The following is a 21,909-nucleotide window of genomic DNA, read 5'->3' as shown; positions in this document are numbered from 1 at the left end:
TATATTTCAAAATGACACTTCAAATACTTCAGTCTTCAGCAATGATCGGAACGAGCAGTAATAAAAAAGAAACTTAGGGCAAAAGCCATGAAAATATCTCAGGTAAAGCCGTGCACTGAACCAGGAGAGTCCAGCACTAATACCACTGCAGCCTGGAGGTGTGTTGGGGTCAACAGGCTCAGGGTCACCGTCAACCTTTTGCATTCCCACAAGCAGTGAGTGAGAACTCCTATATTTTCACACCCTCACCAGTGATCTGGATTTGGGTCTTCCTTTTTTTTTTTTTTTTTTTTCAACGTTTATTTATTTTTGGGACAGAGAGAGACAGAGCATGAACGGGGGAGGGGCAGAGAGAGAGGGAGACACAGAATCGGAAACAGGCTCCAGGCTCTGAGCCATCAGCCCAGAGCCCGACGTGGGGCTCGAACTCACAGACCGCGAGATCGTGACCTGGCTGAAGTCGGACGCTTAACCGACTGCGCCACCCAGGCGCCCCTGGATTTGGGTCTTCCTAATAGCTGTGTAGTGATATCTTGTTGCTTTAATTTGCATTTCCCTGGTAACTTATAAGGTGGAGCATGTTTTCATAGGCTCACTGTTACCTGAGGTGTCTGTGAAGGACTTCGGCCCATTTTTATTGGGGTCATTGTCTTACTCTTAAGTCTTAAGAGTTCTTTGTGTATTTTGGATAGCATCCTTTATCAGATGTATCTTTTACAAATATTTTCTCCAGTTGGTGGCTTATCTTCTCATTGTCTTGACGTTGTTTTTCACAGAGCAGAAGTTTTTAATTTTAATGAATTGTATCTTATCAATTCTTCCTTTCATGGATCGTGTCTTTGGTATCGTATCTAAAAAGTCATCACCATACCCGAGGCCATCCATAGGGTTTCTTCTATGTTATCTTATACAAGTTTTACAGTTCTGTGTTTTACATGTATGTCAGTTTTCTGTTCTGAGTTCATTTTTGTTCAGAGTATCAGGTCTGTATCTAGTTTTGTTTTGTTTTGTTTTGTTTTTACATGTGGATGTTTAGTTTTTCCAGCACCATCTGTTGAAGAGACTATCTTTGCTCCATTGTATTTTCTTTGCACCTAGGTCAAAGATCCATTGACCACATTTATATGGGTGTATTTCTGGGTTCTCAGTTCTGTTCCATTGATTTGTTTATTCTTTCACCAATACCATACTGTCTTGATTACACTAGCTTTATAGTAAGTCTTCAAGTAAGGTAGTGTCAGTTCTCCAACTTTGCTCTCCTTCCATATTATATTGGCTATTTTGCATCTTTTGCCTCCCTGTATGCACTTTAGTTTGTTGGGAGCCACAAAATAACTTGCTAAGATCTGGATTGGGATTGCACTGAATCTATAGAGCAATAACATCTTAACAATACCGTAAAACCTTAGATTGTGGGTGATTTGTTGTGCGAGTGTTCTGCAAGATGAGCAAACATTCCTAATAAATTTTAATTGATAAACGAGCGATGTCTTGTAATACGAGTAGTACATGACACTGAATGTCACATGATCATAACTGAGCCAATGGTCCTTGAAATTCGCTTTGATATTTGAGTGCTTTGGATTATGAGCATGTTTCCAGAACAAATTATGCTCACAAAGCAAGGTTTTACCGTATTGAGTTTTCCTATCCGTGAGCATGGGATATTGCTCCATTTATTTAGTTCTTTGATTTTTTTTTTCAACGTTTATTTATTTTTGGGACAGAGAGAGACAGAGCATGAACGGGGCAGGGGCAGAGAGAGAGGGAGACACAGAATCGGAAACAGGCTCCAGGCTCTGAGCCATCAGCCCAGAGCCTGACGCGGGGCTCGAACTCCCGGACCGCGAGATCGTGACCTGGCTGAAGTCGGATGCTTAACCGACTGCGCCACCCAGGCGCCCCTTAGTTCTTTGATGTCTTTAATCAGAGTTATTTAGTTCTCCTCATACAGATCTGTACATATTTTGTTAGATTTGTTCCTAAGTATTTCACTGGGGGGCGGGGGGGATGGTAATGTAAATGGTATTGTGTTTTTAATTTCAAATTTTACTTATTCATATGTAACTGCTATATAGGAAAATGATTGACTTCTGTATATTTGCCTTATATCCTGCAACCTTGCTATAATCACTTATTAGTTTCAGGAGTTTATTTGCTGATTCTTCTGGATTTTGTACTTAGATGATCATGCCATCTGTGAACAAAGATAGTGTTATTCTTCTTTTCCCAATCTATATACCTTTTATTTCCTTGTTCTGTCTCATCGCATTAGCTAGGCCTTCTGTTGTGATCTTGAAAAGCAGTGGTGAGAGGGGATATCTTGTCTTATTTCTAATCTTAATGGGAAAACTTCACGTTTCTTACCACAAAGTATAATGTTAGTTGTTCGGTTTTTGTAGACATTCTTCATAAAGTTGAGGAAGTTCTGTATTCCTAGTTTAGTGAGAGTTTGGGTCTTGAATAACTGTAGGATATTGTCAAATTATTTTTCTGCATCTACTGGTATGATCATGTGATTTTTTCTTCTTTAGCTTTTAGATGTGATGGATTACATTAATTGATTTTCAGATGTTGAACTAACCTTGCTTACCTGAATCACCTTTGGTTGTGATGTATAATTCTTTGTATACATTCTTGGTTTCAATTTGTAAATATTTAGAAGACTTTTGTATCTATGCTTATGAGAGGTACTGGCCTGTAGTTTTCTTTCTTTGTATTGCCTTTGTCTGTTTTTTTTTAAAATTTTTTTAATGTTTATTTATTTTTGAGACAGAGAGAGACAGAGCATGAACGAGGGAGGGTCAGAGAGAGAGGGAGACACAGAATCCAAAGCAGGCTCCAGTATCTGAGCTGTCAGCACAGAGCCCGACACGGGGCTCGAACTCATGGACTGTGAGATCATGACCTGAGCCAAAGTCGGCCGCCCAACCGACTGAGCCACCCAGGTGCCCCGCCTTTGTCTGGTTTTGATATTAGGGTAATGCTGGCCTAGTAGAATGAGTTAGGACATATTCCCTCCACGTGCATCTTCTGGAAAAGAATGTAGATAATTTTATAATTTCTTCCTTAAATCTTTGGTAGAATTCACAGATGAACTCATATTAATTGTTAGTTCAGTTTATTTAATTGATACAGGCCTATTCCAATGCTCTCTTTCTTCTTGTGTTCGTTTTGGCATATTGTTTCTTTCAAGAAATCATTCCACTTCACCTACCATTATCAAATAGGTGTTGAATACTTTAATAGTGGATTAATCTATTTCTCCTTTAATTTCTATTAGTTTTTGCCTTGTGTATTTTGACACTGTGTTGTTAGGCACATACATGTTAAAGATCATTATGTCTTCTTGGAGAATTGACTCCCTTATCATTATGTAATGCCTCTCTTTATTTCTGATAACTTTCCTTACTCTGCAGCTTGCTCTGTCTGAAATTAATATAGCTACCCCTGCTTTCCTTTGATTAATGTTACCATGGATATATTTCTCCATCCATTTACTTTTATTCTATATGCATCTTTATATTTAAAATGTGTGTCTTATCGACAACATATAGTTGGGTCTTATTTTTAAATCCACTATGACAGTCTCTATATTTCAATTGGTATATTAGACCACTGAAGTTTGAAGTGATTATTAATATAATTATATTAAGTTCTACTGTATTCATTCCTACTTTCCATCGTTGCCCTTATTCTTTATTCTTATTTTTGTCTTTCACTCTTTTTATGCCTTTTGTGATTTTAATTGAGCATTTTATGATTCCTTTTTTTTTCTTCTTACTAAGGATATATACTTCCTTTTGACTTTTAAGTGGTTGCCCCAGAGTTTGCAGTATACTTTTACAACTAATCCAAATGCACTTTGAGATAACACTGTAGCACTTTACAGGTAGTATAGGTACTTTATAGTAACAAAATAATCCTAATTCTTCCTTCCCATTCCTTGTATCATGGCTGCCATATATTTATATGACATACACGCATAACGTGTAAATAAAATGTATATACGTGCTAAGTTATATATATGCGCACACACACACACACACACACACACACACACACAAACACAGTCAAATACAGTGTTGCTATTACCATTTTGCTATTACATGTTAGATTCATTTAGGATAATGAAAGTAAGAGTTTTTATTTTACTTTCACTTATTCCTTCTCCAGCTCTTCATTTCTTTATGTGGATCCAAGTTTCTGACTTATATCATTTCCTTCTTTCTAAAGAACTTCTTTTTAGTATTTATTGAAGACAGGATTATTATCAATAAATTCCCTCAATTCCTGTTTCCCTGAAAAGGACTTTTTTTTCTCCTTCACTTTTGAACTGAATTTTGAGGGATAATTTTGCAGGGTGAAGAATTCTAGGTTGGTGGGGGGTTTTCTCTTAAGATTTCAAGTATTTCACTTCATTCTCTTCTGGTTTGCATGGTTTCTGGAGAAAAGTTGGATGCAATGCTATCTTTGCTCCTCTATAAGTAAGGTATTTCCCCCTCTGGCTTCTTTCAGAATTTTTTTCTTTATTTTCTTATTTTTCTTTATTTTTTTTTTTTGTTGTTATTTTCTGTAGTTTGAAAGTGATATGCACAGGTGACCTATTTTGCCATTTATCCTTCTCAGTGTTCTCTGAGCTTCCTGGAACTTTGATTTCAAGAAAATTTTCATCATTATCATTTGAACATTTCTTCTATTCCTTTCTTTCTTCTCTTTCTGGGATTTCCATTATGCATATGTTACACCTTTTATAGTTGTCTCACAGTCCTTGGATATTCTGTTCTGTTCTTTTCCACTCTTTTTTCTCTTTGCTTTTCAGTCTGAGAACCGTCTAGCTCAGATATCTCCCCTGCTGTGTACAGGTTACTAATAAGTCCATCAGAGATATTCTTCATTTCTGTTACAGTGTTACTGATCTCTGTCATTTCGTTTGGTTCTTAGAGTTTCCATCCTTCAGCTTACCTTGAGCAGCTGTTCTGTATGCTGTCTATTTCATCCATCAGAGCCCTTAGCATATTAAACCTAGTTATTTTAAATTCCAAGTCTAATCATTCCAACATCCCTGCCATATCTGAATCTGGTTCTAAGGCTTGCTCTTTCTGTCTCCTCACTGCATTTTTTGCCTTTTGGCTGTGTCTTGTAACATTTTGATTACTGGGCATGATATGCTGAATAAAAGGAACTGCTATAAACAGGCCTTAGCAACGAGATGGTAGGTGTTGGGGGAGGGGAAGTGTTTTATAATCTCGTGATTAGGTCTCAGTCTTTTAGTGAGCCTCTGGACCGTGAACTTTATACATTCTTCTTAGCACCCTCGCCTTTATGTTGAGCAGAATGTCAAGAGTGGGTTGGAGTTAGTATTTCTCTTCCCCCAGCTCAGTTAGGCTCTGATAATACCCCAGCAGGTTCGGCTCTGGTTTAGTTTTTCCTGAGGGCAGACCTTGCTAAGAATGAAGCATATATCCGGGTGCTTGGGTGGCTCAGTCATGATCCAACTTAGGCTCTGGTCATGATCTCCTGGCTCATGAGTTCGAACCCCGTGTCGGGCTCTGTGCTGACAGCTCAGAGCCTGGAGCCTGCTTTGGATTCTGTGTCTCCCTCTCTCTCTGCCCCTCCCTGCTCATGTTCTCTCTCTCTCTCTCTCTCTCTCTCTCTCTCAAAAACAAATAAATATTAAAAAAAATTTTTTAAAGAATGGAGCATGTATCTCCCCTCCCCCTGCCAGAAGCGTAAAGGAATTTTTCCTCTAATATTTATTGTGAGAACCTGGTAGAGACGCAGGAGATAAAACTCACTAAGGTGTACCTCCCCCCACCCCCCAGTGACTGGGTCCCCCCCCAGAGTTTTTAGTCTTCCGAGTCCTCCACACTGGGCCTCCAGCAATTCATCAGCTGCTGGTCAGGTTTCTGCATCCCGGCCCTGGCTCCCAAGGGAGCTGCTGTTCCAGTAGGCGGTTCGCTGTATCCGCCTGTCAGTTTCTCCACTTCTGCACAGCTCTTTGCCCTGTGACGTCACTTCTCTTGTGGATATCAGAAGAGCTGTTGGTTTTTCCAATTTGTTCAGCTTTTTTTTAATTTTTTAATGTGTATTTATTTTTGAGAGACAGACAGAGCGTGAGCCGGGGAGGGGCAGAGAGAGGGGGAGACACAGAATCCGAAGCAGGCTCCAGGCTCCGAGCTGTCAGCACAGAGCCTGACGCGGGGCTCGAACTCAGAACCGTGAAATCATGACCTGGGCCGAAGTCCGACGCCTAACCGACTGAGCCACCCAGGCGCCCCCAGTTTGTTCAGCTTTTGACTTGTTGTTAGGATGGAGTAGTGACTTCCAAGCTTCTTCTGTGCCAGACCAGAAAGGGGAGATGCTGGCTTCTTTATGAAACCCAGGGCACCAGTAAATATGACAGGATATCATGTATACTTGATCTTACTTGTAGAGATATAGCTAATAAAAACTTGATGCCTTGCCACGGTTCCTGTTATGGGCGGGGGGAGGGGGGGCAGGATGTGGAGGAGCAGGAGGAAGCTCTCCCAGACTTAGAACCTCTGCATTACTTCTGACCTCCCACTGCATGTTCTTTCTGCAAGTCATTTTTGATTTATTAATATGTGATTTAAAAGCCATATTTCAGAGTCATTCACTTGAAGCATCCCTTCTGTCTTTATGCACCCTGGACATTTTCCCGGGAGTTCACTTCCCACTTATGAACTCGGTTCAAAAGTCACTTCCTTAAGAAGTCTTCCCTGACTGTTGACTTTCTCTAAGAACACTTATCTCCAATTGGAAGTACACATGTGTGAGATGATTTGATAAATATCTATTTCACCCACTACACTGGACCCTGTATTAGGTGAGGGCGAGCACTGGTTTGGATTTGCTCACTGTGGAGTCTCTTGTGCCCAAGGCAGTGGCTGACACGAAAAGGCACCTAGTAAATATGTGTTCAATGAATGAATGAGTGAATCACTCAATCAATCAATCAGTTTTCTCATAGCCACACACCTTGGCACACACACTATTGCCCTGACCATTACCTTCCAGCTCCACTTAGATCCAGTAAACGATTTTATTCCTGTGCGGAATGAGAATGGAAATGTACACAGAGATGATGAGCCCCTTTAAAATAAACCTTGACATCCTCTCCTGGGATCACGGCAAGCCTGATTCAAGTGGTGCCCTCATTCTTGGCAAGCAGAACCCTTGACCCTAGTTCTGTATTTGCTGGACATTTGACCACCACTTGCTGTTCAAACTGCTAAGCCAGGAGAACCAGTAGCCAGCATGATAGAAACCTCAGCAAACTGGAGTCAGGGTCATTATCACCTCTGTAGCCTGGGACATACCACCTACACGTCTCCTAACCTTGGCTTCACGCCCCGTCGTGAAGACAGTTTGCAAACTGTGAAGGCCTCTACGTAGTCGATTGTTGTTATTTCTTAACACACTCACCAAACAGAGGTGGGAGGGATGGGCATCTAGCTCTCAGGCAGAGATCCAGGCTCTTTGAGCCAGACCTACGCCTTTGCCTTAAGGTGATGACTTAGGTAACTTATGCCTAAAGCCTCCTAACAAGAAAGGGATGAGAAATTTTCAAAATAACTAACACGAGCAAAATCCTTCTCAGTACCTTCTCTTTGCCAACATTGCTCATGTGATGCTCCTCTTTCTATGTGGCCATCATTTTATATTTCCTTACTGACATTTTCCCATGGTGACATTACTAATAGCTGGTTTCCTAAAAACTATCAACCCTGATGGAAATTCACAAGAGCATGAAGGTACAACAGAAAGCTCAGGGTCTGGCCAGCCCTCAAGCTAAATGGTGAAGTAGGTGAAGCTCACTGGGGGGATGTTCAGCCCTTCTCGTCCCCCTCTTCCTTTTCTTTCTGCCCCCAATCACTCCTCCACACCAGCTACAGAAACATACACTCTTTCCTTTCCTCAAATGTGTGGTGGGGGAAGGAGCTAACACTCTCATTCTTATCAGGATATAAGTGACCTGGGGAAGTGGGTCACACCCAGGAACTCTGACTTAGAGGGCACTGGCCTGCCTTTTTAACAAGTCCCCTCAGAGAGATGGCTGACAGACTACAGGTGCCTCACGGGCAGCCAATGTGTCTTCTTGCCCTCTGCTGAATCTTTGGTAGCGAGGACAGGACTGGGCTCATGGCAGGTGTTCAATAGCAAGTCTGAATGAGGGAGCCACTGCATAAATGTTCTCTTCTTCCCCTCCTACTTCCCTTGCAACTCTATAAATGTGTATCTTAGTGTATCAGTTTGCTATGGCGGCCATTACAATGTACTACCCGCTAGGGGACTCAAACTATAGCAATTTATTTCCTCGCGGTTCTGGAGACTACAAGTCCAAGATCAAGGTGTAGGTAGGGTTCATTTCTTCTGAGGCCTCTCTCCTTGGCTTTTAGATGGCCGTCTTCTCTCTGTGTCCTCACATGGTCTGCTCTCTCGGTGTGCCTGTGCCCAAATTTTCTTATAGGACCCCAGACAGATTAGAATAGGGCCCACCCTTGTGACCTCGTATCAATTTAATTACTTCTTTAAAGACCCCAAAAAAGTCACACTCTAAGGTACTGGGGGTTAGGACTACAACATGTAAACTCTAACAATTAGCGACCTTATAAAGCCTCACAAGGTTTGGAACCTAGACTTTTATCTATCAGGCTGCATGTGGGGCAAGTGCCTTGTGAGATACCACACTCTTCTGGAGACTATGAAATCACTCCCAATAGGCAGCCACTTGTAAATGGGACTGGTCCTAAAGAAACAGACTTTTCTCCAAGACTTTGAGCAACTGACTGGACGGCACACATATTGTTAACGTGGCCACACCAGGGATAAAGTGAAACGCCTTTGATTCGGTGACAGAACGCAACAAGTAAAACATCAAGGAACAGCGGAGGGAAAAAGGTGATCCTTGCCGCCCCAAGAAGCCAGTAATGTTTGGAAAACTGTTTTCATAAGACAGACTCATCATTTGATATTTCACTCGTATTTTTTTGTGGGACTCTTTTTTGAAAAAAGGAAAATAAACTCTCCGTAAATTAGAATGTTGCAACCTAATACTGCATTCCAGCTCATAAATGTTTTTGTCCAGAGTTCATTTGGAAGCATTTCAGACAGATTGTTAGGATTATTACTTTCTGGGATAAAACCAAGCAATTTTTTTTTTCAGGCATTTCTTCCTCAACTCATAACCTCCCCTCTCAGTAATATTTTGCATGTTGCAATAAAAAAGCAAGGAAGAAAGGCAGCCTCTGTCTATTTTTAGATTAACACGTTTGCCAAACTCGAGGAGACTTATCTTAATGCCTGCTTCCCGCAGACATGAGCTGTTTCTCTAGTGCTAAACGCTGAAGCCAATTTCATAACCTATTTACAAGTCAACATTGCCATATTTACTCGCCACCTTTGACCCCGTCATTTTATACATCATCTGTAATCCCACCGTTTCTCTGAATGGCGTCCTTGTAGGAAAATGAGGAGAGCCTGGGCGGGGCCGGGTATACAACTCTATTGGACAACCTCCATTCGTCTTGGGGACACTTGCACGCTGTGGGGAGGGCTTAGCAGAGATGGAGCCTGGACAGTGAGGAGAAGGGCCTGGAGGGGATGTCGGGAGCTGTGAGCATCACTTAATGCTACGACAGCAGCCAGAAGTCTTTGAACGAAGAGCTCAGGCAGCTGAGTGACGGAGGTAAGCAAGTCGCAGGCCTGAGTCTGGGTAAGTCAGGAAGAAAGGCAGAAACTGGCCCTCCCAGAGTGAGGGCAAGGGGAGATAGAAACTCTGTAGAAGCAAGGTTGAATGACAGGCAAGGGAGAGGCCTGGACAGTAAAACAGAGCACGGGAGGCACAGTCATGGGACCCCAACCAACTCTACAGAGCTTGTGGCTTTCTCGAACCACGAGAACGTTGAAGATTTTGCCAGACACCCGTCAGAGAACAGTGACTTGCCCAGAGCCATTAGGAAACCAGTGGCAAGATGAAATGGAGTCTAGAATTCCCAATTTTTTACCTTTCACTCAGTGATTTTCCACTTGAATTAAAACACTGCTTTATAAGGGAGATTCAAGGATGTGAGAGAGATTCAACAAGACGATTTACAAATCAAAACCAAAATCCTGTATACGCATGTTTAGAGTGATCTTCCCCACACGGGAAACAACTCAAGTGTCCCCTAGACGGGGATGGCCAAACTCCGGGCCACCCACACGGTGGAATACTGCTCAGCAATAAAAAGGAATGGACTCATGACACAGCATGGTGGGTGTCTCTCGTAGGCACCAAGCTGAGTGAAAGAAGCCACACCCAGAAGGCTACACACTGTACGTTTCCATTTCTCTGACATTCTGGAAAACAGATTAGTGGATGCTGGGGCTGCAGGTGGGGTGGGTGTGATGACAGGCAGCATGGGCGGCATTGTAGGATAATGGAACGGTTCTATGCCTTGATTATGGTGGTGGTTATATGGCTGGATGCATTTATCAAAGCTCTTGGAACACGACTGCTTAGAAAGGAGGCAATTACTCTAGGAAAAATATACCTTAATTTGAAAAAAAATTAAAGAGAGAAAAAATGGCCTGTAGACGTGCTGCTGGGACGCAATACGGTAGAACGGGAAATGGATCGGCTCTGCAGCCAGACTGCCTGTGTTTAAAACTTGACCTTGTCACGTACTGTATTCAGCTTCTCTGTATCTCATTTTCCTCATTTGGAAATGACAATAAGTAAAGGATGCATCTCTTGGAGTTATTGCAGCAAAGGAATTTGTATCTTTAAAGTGTTTATAGGGACGCCTGGATGCTCAGTCAGTTAAGCACCCGACCTCGGCTCAGGTCATGATTTCACGGTTCATGTGTTCAAGCCCCACATCGGGCTCTGTGCTGACGGCTCGGAGCCTGAAGCCTGCTTCGGATTCTGTGTCTCCCTCTCTCTCTCTGCCCCTCCCCTGCTCACAGTCTGTCTCTCTCTCTCTCAGAAATGAACATTAAAAAAATTTTTTTTAAATAATAAATAGTTTATAAAGTTAGCTTATGTCTGACACATCTCTGCACAATTGTCCAATATATCCTCAGGATATATATATATATATATTCCTGGAAGTGCAAATTCTGGGTCAAAAGTTTGCATTGTCACAGCCCTCTGCAAACTACCTCCCAAGAAAATCGTGCCCATTTACCCTCCCTCCCACAGACAGCATGACTTCAGTCCTTTGCTCTCCACCCATCACTGCCTGCTACTAACCTTTCATATCTTCCAATCAAAAGGTCAGAGTGATACCTCATTGTCCCTTTCCTTTGGATGCCTTTGCTGACGAATGAGGCTGAACATCTTTTTATAGATTTGTTGGTTATAGCTGTTTATCTTTATGTGCATTGCCTCTTTACCGTCTTTTTACTAGAATATTTATAGCTTTATTATTAATTTCTATGGGTGTAGTATGAATTGGGGTTAATAATAACTACTATGTATTTTTCACTCCATGCCAGACATTCTTGTAAGCATTGAAAAATACTCATTCACATTTGATCAAGCATATACATTGTAAACATCTTCTCCTGTTTCTTTTGACCCTGCTTCGATTTTTTTTTGCAAAAGAATTTACACTTTCCAATTCCTTTGTGATTCCCACATTGTTTTGGTCACGTTTGAGGAAGCCTTCTCTCTTGAGTAATTGTAATCTTTTTATACAACTATTGGTTGTATGTTCCCATATTTCTCAATTGTCTGGAAGTTATCATTTTTTAAGTTTGTTTATTTGGGGGGGCGGGGACGAGAGAGAAAGAGTAGGGGAGGGGCAGAGAGAGGGAGAGAGAGAATCCCAAGCAGGCTCTGCACTGTGGGCACAGAGCTGGACGCGGGGCTTGAACCCACAAAGTGTGAGATCATGACCTGAGCTGATACCAAGAGTCCGACACTTAACTGACTGAGCCACCCAGGCTCCCCCCCCTCCTTTTTTTTTTAAGTTAATTTATTTATTTTGAGACAGATGGAGAGAAAGTTTGTTTGGAAGCTCTTTATGGCAATTCTCATTGTGCAGAAGTATTCTAAAATAGTAAATGCTTCTTAATTCCAAAACATAAAAAGAGTGGTCTGATGGCATTTTTGTAAGCATTGGTACATTCTTCAACAAGATGAGTGTGGGAAGGAAAAGTGAGAAGGTGGCTGGTAAGAGGCTCACATCTTGTGAAATGGCGGCACTTGGATGGCCAAGAGGACTTCTACTAAAGGATTCTGGGTGATCCTTTAACACAGCAGGGTCACTCCTCTTCCTGCTGTCTGCCCTCCCACAGACTCCCCTCTGTCCCCCCTAGGAAGTTTCCACTCCCTCCTGCCCACCTACATCCATACTCAAAACCAAGCTGATGTTTTCACGTAGAACGTCTTCCACCTCTAAAATTTCCTTCCAAGTACCACTTGAGAAGTTTGGCTCTTTTCTTCTTCCTCATTTAATAATCATAATTGCGGAGAAATAAAATACAAACCGGAGGTGTAATACATCTCCTACGACCTCACATTTTTAGGGTTATTTTTTCTTGCCAACTGATCCTGCATTCATGCTAATGTCCCCCTTCTTGTATCCTTAAAAGTACTCAGCTGTTTCATCAAAAGCCAAAAGGAAAATAAACTATGTTTCTCAGGCAATGTGAGGTGATAACAAAGGACTCCAGCATTTTGGGAACAGTTTTGGATTAAGGGGAAAGAACCAATTTTAGTTGCCAGCTGTTTCTTCAAGAAAAAAAAAATGGCTGTGTCTCTATATAAAGAAAGGCAAAATTTTTAATTTGTTTTCAGAATCTGCCTCTAAGAAGTTTCTAGAAGAAAGGAGAATATCCATCAAATAATAGTATAAGACCTGTTATCTCAAAGGGAGGAGGTTATGAATCCAAGTGTCAGTACTCAAATTACTTTTTCTTCCAATTATCCTTTAAATTCCTAAGCATGATGGGATTACACAAGGTTAAAAAAAATTATGTGTTCACATATATATGCATATATATATATATATATATATATATATATATATATATACATACACACCCACACCCACATGTATATCTGTATGGACATATATGTGTGTATATACATACATGTGTGTACATATATACACAAACATCAATATATGTATGTATATATAAGGATAATATGGGCATGTGTGAGTGTGTGTGTATATATACATATACACATATGTGGAAACTGCATAGTACTTTTTAAAACAAATCCCATATTTTGAAAGGACAAATTGATTAGGAAAAAAATTGGAAGATCAGTTCTTCCCCCTACAGAGATCCCAGAATTTTAAGGTCCTGAGCCTAAATGTTTCCAGCCTTTTCCAGCAGGCACAATACCAAGATGGTGTCTCCAAAGGCAAACATACTTTCCTGGTAGATAACTGCTTTCTTGGTCTCTGAATAACTGTGGCCACATTCTCCTGAAGAAAATTGTGGCCTATTTTGCCAGTTACTTTGTTTTTCCAGAGTAGTAAAATTCCCACCCTGAGGCACAGGAATGAATCAAAGTTCCTAAAGGAAAAGGCCCCTTGTTCATTACTGTCAGGACGGTGTTTCTCACCTTCTTGTCTACAACGATGATCTAGTCATGATGCAGCTTCTGTACCGCTTTCTGGAATTTTCTAGAATCTGGCTGGGGCCTCTGTGTGTGTGTGCGTGTGTGTGCATGCGCACCTATACAAAACTCTAGCAGAACTTAACCATTGTTTTCCATTAGCTAGTCTGTTGCACTTCTTCATCTCTCTTATCTTTAGTATATTATCTCATTATTACTTATTCTCCTAGTTCAAGCATTTATAAAGCCCCCGTTCCAAATCTGGCCCTGTACCTGGTGCTGTGCATCCCAAAATTATTTCTATCTTCATTTATTTCAACCTGTACCATCCCATGAAGTACTTGTCATGTGCAAGCCTGAAGAAAGATTCTTGCCTTGGAAGAGCTTCTAGTCTTATTTTCTTTGCCATTTCTGGACAGTCTGTTCTTAAAACCCATCTTTTATAAAATGTCTAATCTTGGCATATTAATATTTAACCTTATTTGGAGCCAAAAACAAAGCACACAATTCCTCTTGAGTCATTTTTCATAGAACTCTCATCTGGTGTCATTTCAACAAATAGGAATCACCCTGAGGACTGTGTGGCCCACACTTGTCTGAATACTGGAGTCTGTATTTTCAAATCAGTAACTCTTTTTCCTCTGACATAGCAGAAATGCACGGATATGCTAGAAAAGAAGAAGGGAACAGAAAAAATATATGTGAAAATACTTGAAAAAGTTGAAATTCTGATAAAATTTTTAAAATTGGTAGACTCAGAAACTTTGGTTTCTGGCTTTCAAAGACTTGGATCCTTGGAAAAGGCTATTTTATTCCATGAGCCACAGTTGTCAAATGGTCTTTTTTCCTTTAAAATTTTTTTTTCTAATGTCTATTTATTTTTGAGAGAGCGAGGGAGGAGCAGAGAGAGGGGGACACCGAATCTGAAGCAGGCTCCAGGCTCTGAGCCGTCAGCACAGAGCCCGACGCGGGGCTCGAACTCACGGACCGCGAGATCATGACCTGAGCTGAAGTCTGACACCTACCCGACTGAGCCACCCAGGCACCCCCAAATTGTCTTTTTTCTTTTAATCTGTGTCTTTTAATCTCACAAATACAGAATCCTTTAAAACGACCTTCATTCACCTTTCTGAACATTAGCATGCACACTTTTTTAGATGCGGAGCTTTTGGAGTCTTGAGCCTATTATCTGAATCGGATTCTGTGGCTATAAAACACGAGGCATTTTGACTGTGGTTTTAACCTTGAAGATGTCGGAGTCCATTTCTTTCTTTTTTTTTTTTTGAAAAACCAACATTTTTCACAAGAATTATTGTTGTCTTAGGTTGGGTTCTTCCAGCACTGACCTTTAAGACAAGGATTGGAAAGCAAGCAGTTTATGTGAGAAGTGGTTCCAAGAAACGTTGCTAAGGCAGGAGGGAAGAGGGCTGTGGGAAGGGAGAACACCATAAAGATGCTTATGAGCAGGTTGATTCGGTGGACAGCGGGAGCTGGGGACATGTGGGAGACGGGGCAGAAGATGCCTCAGAGTTATCCCACTGGAGGGGTGAGGAAGTGGGCGTCCCCAGTTATCATCGGCATCCATCCATCATTAGCTGAGGGCTCAGGCCAGGGCACTTCCGTCCTCCAAGGGGAATCATCCCTGTTCACAGCCCCATGTTGCTCCTACATCCAGGAAAGGTGAGTGTCTACAAATCATTTTCCTGCAAAGTCCATTAAACCCATTTAATTCCATGATCGGTTTTCCATATGGACCGGCCAGATACGTTCCCCTCCTTTTGTGTGTGTGTGTGTGTGTGTGTGTGTGTGTGTGTGTGTGTGTGTGTGTGTGTTTTCATTTCTGTTCTGCTAGGATTAACCACTTATGGTCTCAACTATTGCAAGTTTCCTTCTGTGGCCATTATTTCTACCAGGTCCAGTTTGCTCACATCTGCATCGAAATTTTGCTCCTCAGATTCAGCCACTGTCATTTTTATTTTTGTTTGGTTGCCGTCTACCAAGGATAACCATGATACATTAGACTTAGAAGCCCAGACTGCTTTACCTGTGTATTAGCCGATCACTGGGATCAGTGTGAACATTACCCCTCAGACCACCTAAGCTTGTTCTATTACTCAGCACGGCCGTAGACCAGCCCCAGTGAATTCATAGTTTCACCTTTTTTTAAAAAAATTTTTTAACGTTTATTTATTTTTGAGAGAGAGAGAGAGACAGAGCATGAACGGGGAGGGGCAGAGAGAGAGGTAGACACAGAACCAGAAGCAGGCTCCAGGCTCTGAGCCATCAGCCCAGAGCCCGACGCGGGGCTCGAACTCCCGAACCGCGAGATCATGACCTGAGCCGAAGTCGGACGCTTAACCGACTGAGCCACCCAGGCGCCCCCATAGTTTCGCCTTCTTAAGCCTCAATGTACTCACCTGCAAAACTGTGCTGATAATTATAGAGACTTCCTAACTTGTCGCAAGGAATCATTAAGGTCAACCCTTCAGAAGAATTCCTGGCCTAGAGGAAGTGTTCAGCACGTGCTATTTATTATTACCAACGTTATTGTCATTTAAGATCGTGATAATGACACATCGGTTACTTCACAAACTACTAATCGCTTTGCCAAGAGGATACTCACCATCCACTCTATTCCTAAAGAGCGAATGGTTGTGTCAACCTGACAGTCAACATGTATCGCTTCATGGGTTATAGTACCTACCTCACAGGTGCTGGAAGGAATGGGAAAACAATGTGTGTCACAAGCCTGGTACATACAGGCACTAAGCACCAGTTTTTTCCCCTTTTGCTTTCCTTCACACGTAGGTCTTAAGTCCAGAGGATGGGAGAAAGGGTGTTATGATGGATTTCTAAAGCACTTTGAGAAAGTTGGCCTTCCTAAGTCCAGAAGGGTACTGGTCTGTGTGTCCTCCTGGGTTACAGTGATGTTCCAGCATCCTTTCCAGAATGTCTTCAGGACGGTGCAGTTTGCCACTCTCATTTGATGAGCTTCACTCTCTACCATCAGCATTTTGGGGTGCTAAATATGCTCTTTATGGTTATGACCTGAGATTGTTTCTGTAAAGTGTGTGCATGTGTTTTGAGTTTTTGTCTTTTTTTAGATTTGATTGTAGGTGCCTTCGGAACAGGAAAAGTAGCTGTTTACAGGTACGTGCTTTGCAGTATGCAAGTGTTCTTTCCATTGTTTCTTTTTGCCTTAGAGAGTACATCCCAACTATTTATTTTGGAGAACATGTAGATGCTCTTTTTAAAGTTTGGAGGAATTTTTGCTCTCAATTGCTTTCCTTCATCTGTCTTTTTTTGTTTGTTTATTTTTGAGAGAAAGAGAGAGAGATAGAGCATGGGAGGAGCAGAGAGAAGGAGGTACAGAATCTGAAGCAGGTTCCAGGCTCTGAACTGTCAGCACAGAGCCTGACGCAGGGCTCGAAATCACGAACCCTGAAATCATGACCTGAGCCCAAGTCGGACACTCACCTGACTGAGCCACCGGGCGCCCCTCATCTCTCTTTTTATTCTCATACCTTATGACCAGACTTCCAGCCCATACTCACATAATGTTAAATTAAGATATGAATCTTAGGGGCGCCTGGGTGGCGCAGTCGGTTGGGCGTCCGACTTCAGCCAGGTCACGATCTCGCAGTCCGTGAGTTCGAGCCCCGCGTCGGGCTCTGGGCTGATGGCTCAGAGCCTGGAGCCTGTTTCCGATTCTGTGTCTCCCTCTCTCTCTGCCCCTTCCCCGTTCATGCTCTGTCTCTCTCTGTCCCAAAAATAAATAAACGTTGGAAAAAAAAAAAAAAAGATATGAATCTTAGGAGAACTTCTAAAACGATACGCTATGTTTGAATTTTTCTCTTTGCTTTGAAAACGCATTGAAAGGTGCTTATAGAGGAGGGCTACCCGTGGGGAAAGATTACTATTTACCTGCCTCGCAGGCTGACGCCTGGCCGCCAGGCTTCTCCCTCCCTCCCTGTCTTTCCTCATAGGTATTTGCCCCAGTGGTTGTCTAACTCCGGGCATGTCTTACTCGGTCTTACTATCTTGCTTTTTCAAGGCCTGGAGCTAACACAATATTAAAAACAAAATTATGTAACAAAGTAGAGGTAAGGAGTGTAGGGTAAACTCCCGGTGGGGCCCATTGTGATAATCATGAACACACACTGTCCCAAGGCACAGCCCTCCCTCCTGTCAAAGGAAAACTTACCCAGCGCGACATCATTTCTTGTTGTCATCTGGGGACTTGGCTCTTAGCTCTTGAATCTCGGAGCCCAGGTTCGAAACTTGCCCTGTCCCCTCCCCTAATGAGTTACTTGCGTCTCTGGTTAGCCTCACCTGGGTGGGTGGAACTCCATTTGCTCTACATTCCTCCCTCTCCTCAAATTTGGCCGAGCATTAGAACCACCTGGAGAGTTTGTTTAACATTCCCGTGACTGGCCCTGACCCCCTGAGGAGTTGATGCACTTCATCTGTGGTGGGGCCTGGACCTATTACTGTTTGGAAACTCCTGGAATGCTTATATTGTGCAGTCAGGATCGACAGCCACTGCTCTGCGTGAAGTCCAGAATGATCTTGTCAACCCACCCTTATGAGTTTAGCTAAATCTGCAAAGCTTGCATAGAACATTATCAATCAAAATAAAACACCATCAGCCCGTAAGATGAGAGAATTTGCAAAACTCAAGTACTTACAGGCACGAGTGAATGCAGAATGACGCATTTGCTCCGATAGGAATAGAGCAGATTCCAGAGAGGCAGTGCATGGCGATAGCACCAAATACCCTGAGCCCCCTCCATAAACAAAGCGAGTCTGTGAACACAGTTTTGCTTGATGGGGCCCATAGCATCCTTCATTTGGAGTCATGAGCGACGACATGTGTTTTAAGGTAATTAGTTAAGTCTGGAGCCCACCTGTTCATGCAGTGAGGCAAATTCTTGGCCTGAAGGCTGGGAACGTTGGCAGTGGTCCCTAGAAGTGCAGTGTTGCTCATGTGGCTCATGGAAACCTCTTGTTTTCTCCCTGCAGAGCAAGGCCAGTCGTGACTGTGGATGCCCAGCTTTTGCTGCACCCGATGATTATCAATCTGGAAAATAAAACATGCCAGATTCCGGAGTCTGTGTCACCTGTGGCCTGGTGAGTTAGTCCGCCGCTTCTCAAACTCCGCTGTGGATTCAAATCACCCGGGCATCTCGGGAAATGCAACTCCTGGGGTGCGGCCTGAGACTTTGCATTTCTGAAAAGCTCCAGTCAGATGTTGATGCCGTGGGTCTGCACACCCAATCTGAGTGGCAAAGAGTTAGTCTTTCTGAATGGACGAAGAAAATGTGATGTGTATACATACATACACATTCCTACTGTATACACATATGTGATATATTGCTACATGTACAAAATTACAATATATTACAATATACGGATATATATATATATATATATATATATATACAATAGAATATTACACAACTGTAAAAAAGGATGAGATCTTGCCATTGGAGACAATATGAATGGGCCTAGAGGGTAATTAAGTCAGGCTGAGAAAGACAAATAGCACATGATTCCACTCGTAAATGGAATCTTTACAAGAGATGAACAAGGAAACAAAAAGCAGAAGCAGAACTATAAATCCAGAGAACGACCCGATGGTCGCCAGAGGGGAAGGGGGTGGGGGTGTTGGACAAAAGGGGTGAAAGGGAGATGGCAATACAAGCCCCCGGTTATGGAACGAGTAAGTCACAGGAATGCAAGCATAGCATAAGGAACGCAGTCAACGATATTGACCATGAGAGCCGTGTAATGGGACACATGGTAGCTCTACCCTGGTGAGCGCAACGTATAAACTTGTCAAATCACGAAATCCTGTACCTGAAACTAATGTAACATTGTGTGGCAGTGATGCTCAAGAAATGTTTTTTTAAGATAACGATATTCAGAGAGATTGGAGATGTAAGTAAGTATGATGAGGAGAATGGTGGCAATATTTCTCAGCATGGGAGAAGAAAGGTACAAACACAGAAAAGGAGGGAATTTAGAATATTTCTTGTGGTGCTAAGCTGGAATGGGAGGCCTGAATGCGAACTCATGTTTTTCAACATATAGAGATAGAAATAAATACAGATAGAGAAAAAAAGAGAAGGATCTATGACATAATGCTGATCTTTTGTTGTTAACCTATCACCTGAAGGCTACTTCCCCAGTCTACAGGCTCCAGGTGAAAGGAGAAACATAAAAACATTTGGGAAAATTCCCAGTGTAACAAATCTTGGTGATCTCTTTTGGATTCTTTGCATGCTGAAATAAATATTAACTGCACTGCAAATAGGAGAAAAGATCTTGACTCTCATATTTGTGTATGCTTATGGAGACCCCTTTCCAGACATATATGTCTCTCTCTTTTAGTCAGGCTTTAGTGAAACTACTCAGTTTCCTGTGCTGAAAACACATGTCAGTTTCGTGATTTAGCACGCACAATTTGACAGGAGGTAAACATTATAAAAATAGTGATTTTCCTGCTCTAAACTCTGTGGTTGTGGCTGTGATCGCATTATCAGGAATAGCAGTAAAATTACGGTTCCTTTGGTGGGCCATAGGAGAACACAACTTATGTGGCTTCTGGAAGTGTTCCTTCTCAATCTTGCCGGGCATCTGAAGGAAGTACAAATGGAATTCAGTTGTAACACGGCTTGGGAACATGTCACTTTGTTTCTCAGTATGTAGACCTCAGTATGGAGGTCTGTCTTCATTGGGTAATGCCAACAGGGCATAGCCTCTGAAAAATCAACAAATACTTGGGAGTGTTTGAGATTTGCCCTCATTTTCCAGAAGGTGTGGTCGAACTCAGTATGTTCAGTTCCTGAGAATTGTTAGAGGCACAACAAACCAGTGTTGACTCAGAGAACTTCTTTCCAGCCAGTTTCAGCATGTTGTTGATGGCCTTTTGACAGGAGTTCATACCAGAGTCAAAGCCATCGTGGGTGGAGGGTGGGGAGTGAGGGGGACCCTGAACAAGTCTTTGAAGAATGTCCTTTGCTGGGCAAAGGACTCTGCGAGGCATGCCCTCTCCTTTGCCAGTTTTTGGACAGAGCAGGGAAGTGCCCTGAGCACATTTTCAAAGGGTTTAAAACCATAAAATATTATAATGAAAACCTGATCTGAGAAAATATGTGAAAGAGTCAGCATCTATCCTTACCCTGGCGTGATTAACTGAAATGTTCTGTGGGAGCTACTTGGGCAAGAGTGTTAAGTCTTCAGTTCCCCAAAGAGTCTGGTGTTCCCCGGTTCATGGCTGAATGGACCCTAGGCTGGATTCTTTGAAGTATCTGTGTGTGGCACACTTTGATATAAAGTGTTGTTTTGAACTACATCATTTTTTTAAAGGATTTTTAGGTGTTTTGTTTTGTTTTGTTTTGTTTTGTTTTAAATAAGAGACGTGTGGGTGGCTCAGTCAGTCCAACTCTTGGTTTCCTGGCTCAGGTCATGATCTCAGCGTTTGTAGGTTCGAGCCCCTGCATCAGGTTCCACGTGGTACCTGCTTGGGATTCTTTCTTTTCCCCTCTTCCTTTACCCTGTTCATGCTGGCGTGTGCCCTCTCTCTCTCTCTCTCTCTCTCTCTCTCTCTCAAAATCAAGAAATAAACTTAAAAATAAATAAACAAATAAATAAAATATAAGTATTTTTAACAGAGATGGGGTCTGTTTGGTTTTATGGAAAGGGTATTACTTTATTATATTTATTATATATTTATTATACATATATGCTTATATATATTATTTATTATGTAAAAGAACATATTTCTTTTCATGAGCCATTTTCCTTATTGCACTACATCATATTAAGGTAAAATGCAATTTGTTATGTGGGAAAATGCATAGTATATGTCTTTATAATTATTTATTTCATCCTATTGCATGCATTCTCTGCAAAACATTTCATTTTCACATGCAAAAATTTGGAATTAATGGTGCCTCAGAGTACTAGAAGATGCAAGTTAACAGCTGGCTCAGTCTAGAATGTGTTTCTCTGACACTTTGTAAGTTTATTTTAGGAATTTCGGTCAGTATTTCCAAAATAATTGACAGGCATTTGTTGATGTGCTTTCCTGTAGTTTTGTCTGTAGGTAATCGAACTTTGTATTCTACATCTGAAAACTATTTGAGTGAACCCGGACTGGGAAATAGTTCTTCATGTCTGCCAATGTAAATTTCTTTGTCTTTCAAACAGCTGTGTCCTTTTATAAACGATCTGCTACTGGTATTTCTAAATTAGAAAAAAAATGGCACAACAAATATTAACAGTGTTACTAATCAATTAGAAAAATAAAAAGCGGGGCGCCT

General features: G+C 41.9%; 1 protein-coding gene across 1 annotated transcript in view; it reads left to right on the top strand.

Moving 5' to 3' along the window:
• ITGA8 (integrin subunit alpha 8) overlaps positions 1–21,909 on the top strand; it is a 187,140-nt gene that overhangs the window by 93,840 nt on the left and 71,391 nt on the right. Inside the window, exons 14-15 of the mRNA XM_047067331.1 lie at positions 16,687–16,732; positions 18,605–18,712. Of these exons, the coding sequence (XP_046923287.1) occupies positions 16,687–16,732; positions 18,605–18,712 (154 nt within the window). The remainder of the gene's footprint in view (positions 1–16,686; positions 16,733–18,604; positions 18,713–21,909) is intronic.

The sequence above is a fragment of the Lynx rufus genome, unplaced genomic scaffold (assembly GCF_022079265.1).
Source record: "Lynx rufus isolate CCGP_SWC_20201006 ecotype Redwood Valley unplaced genomic scaffold, mLynRuf1.p SCAF_7, whole genome shotgun sequence".
In the NCBI taxonomy this organism is placed as follows: Eukaryota; Metazoa; Chordata; class Mammalia; order Carnivora; family Felidae; genus Lynx; species Lynx rufus.
This window is presented reverse-complemented; position numbering and strand designations above follow the sequence as displayed.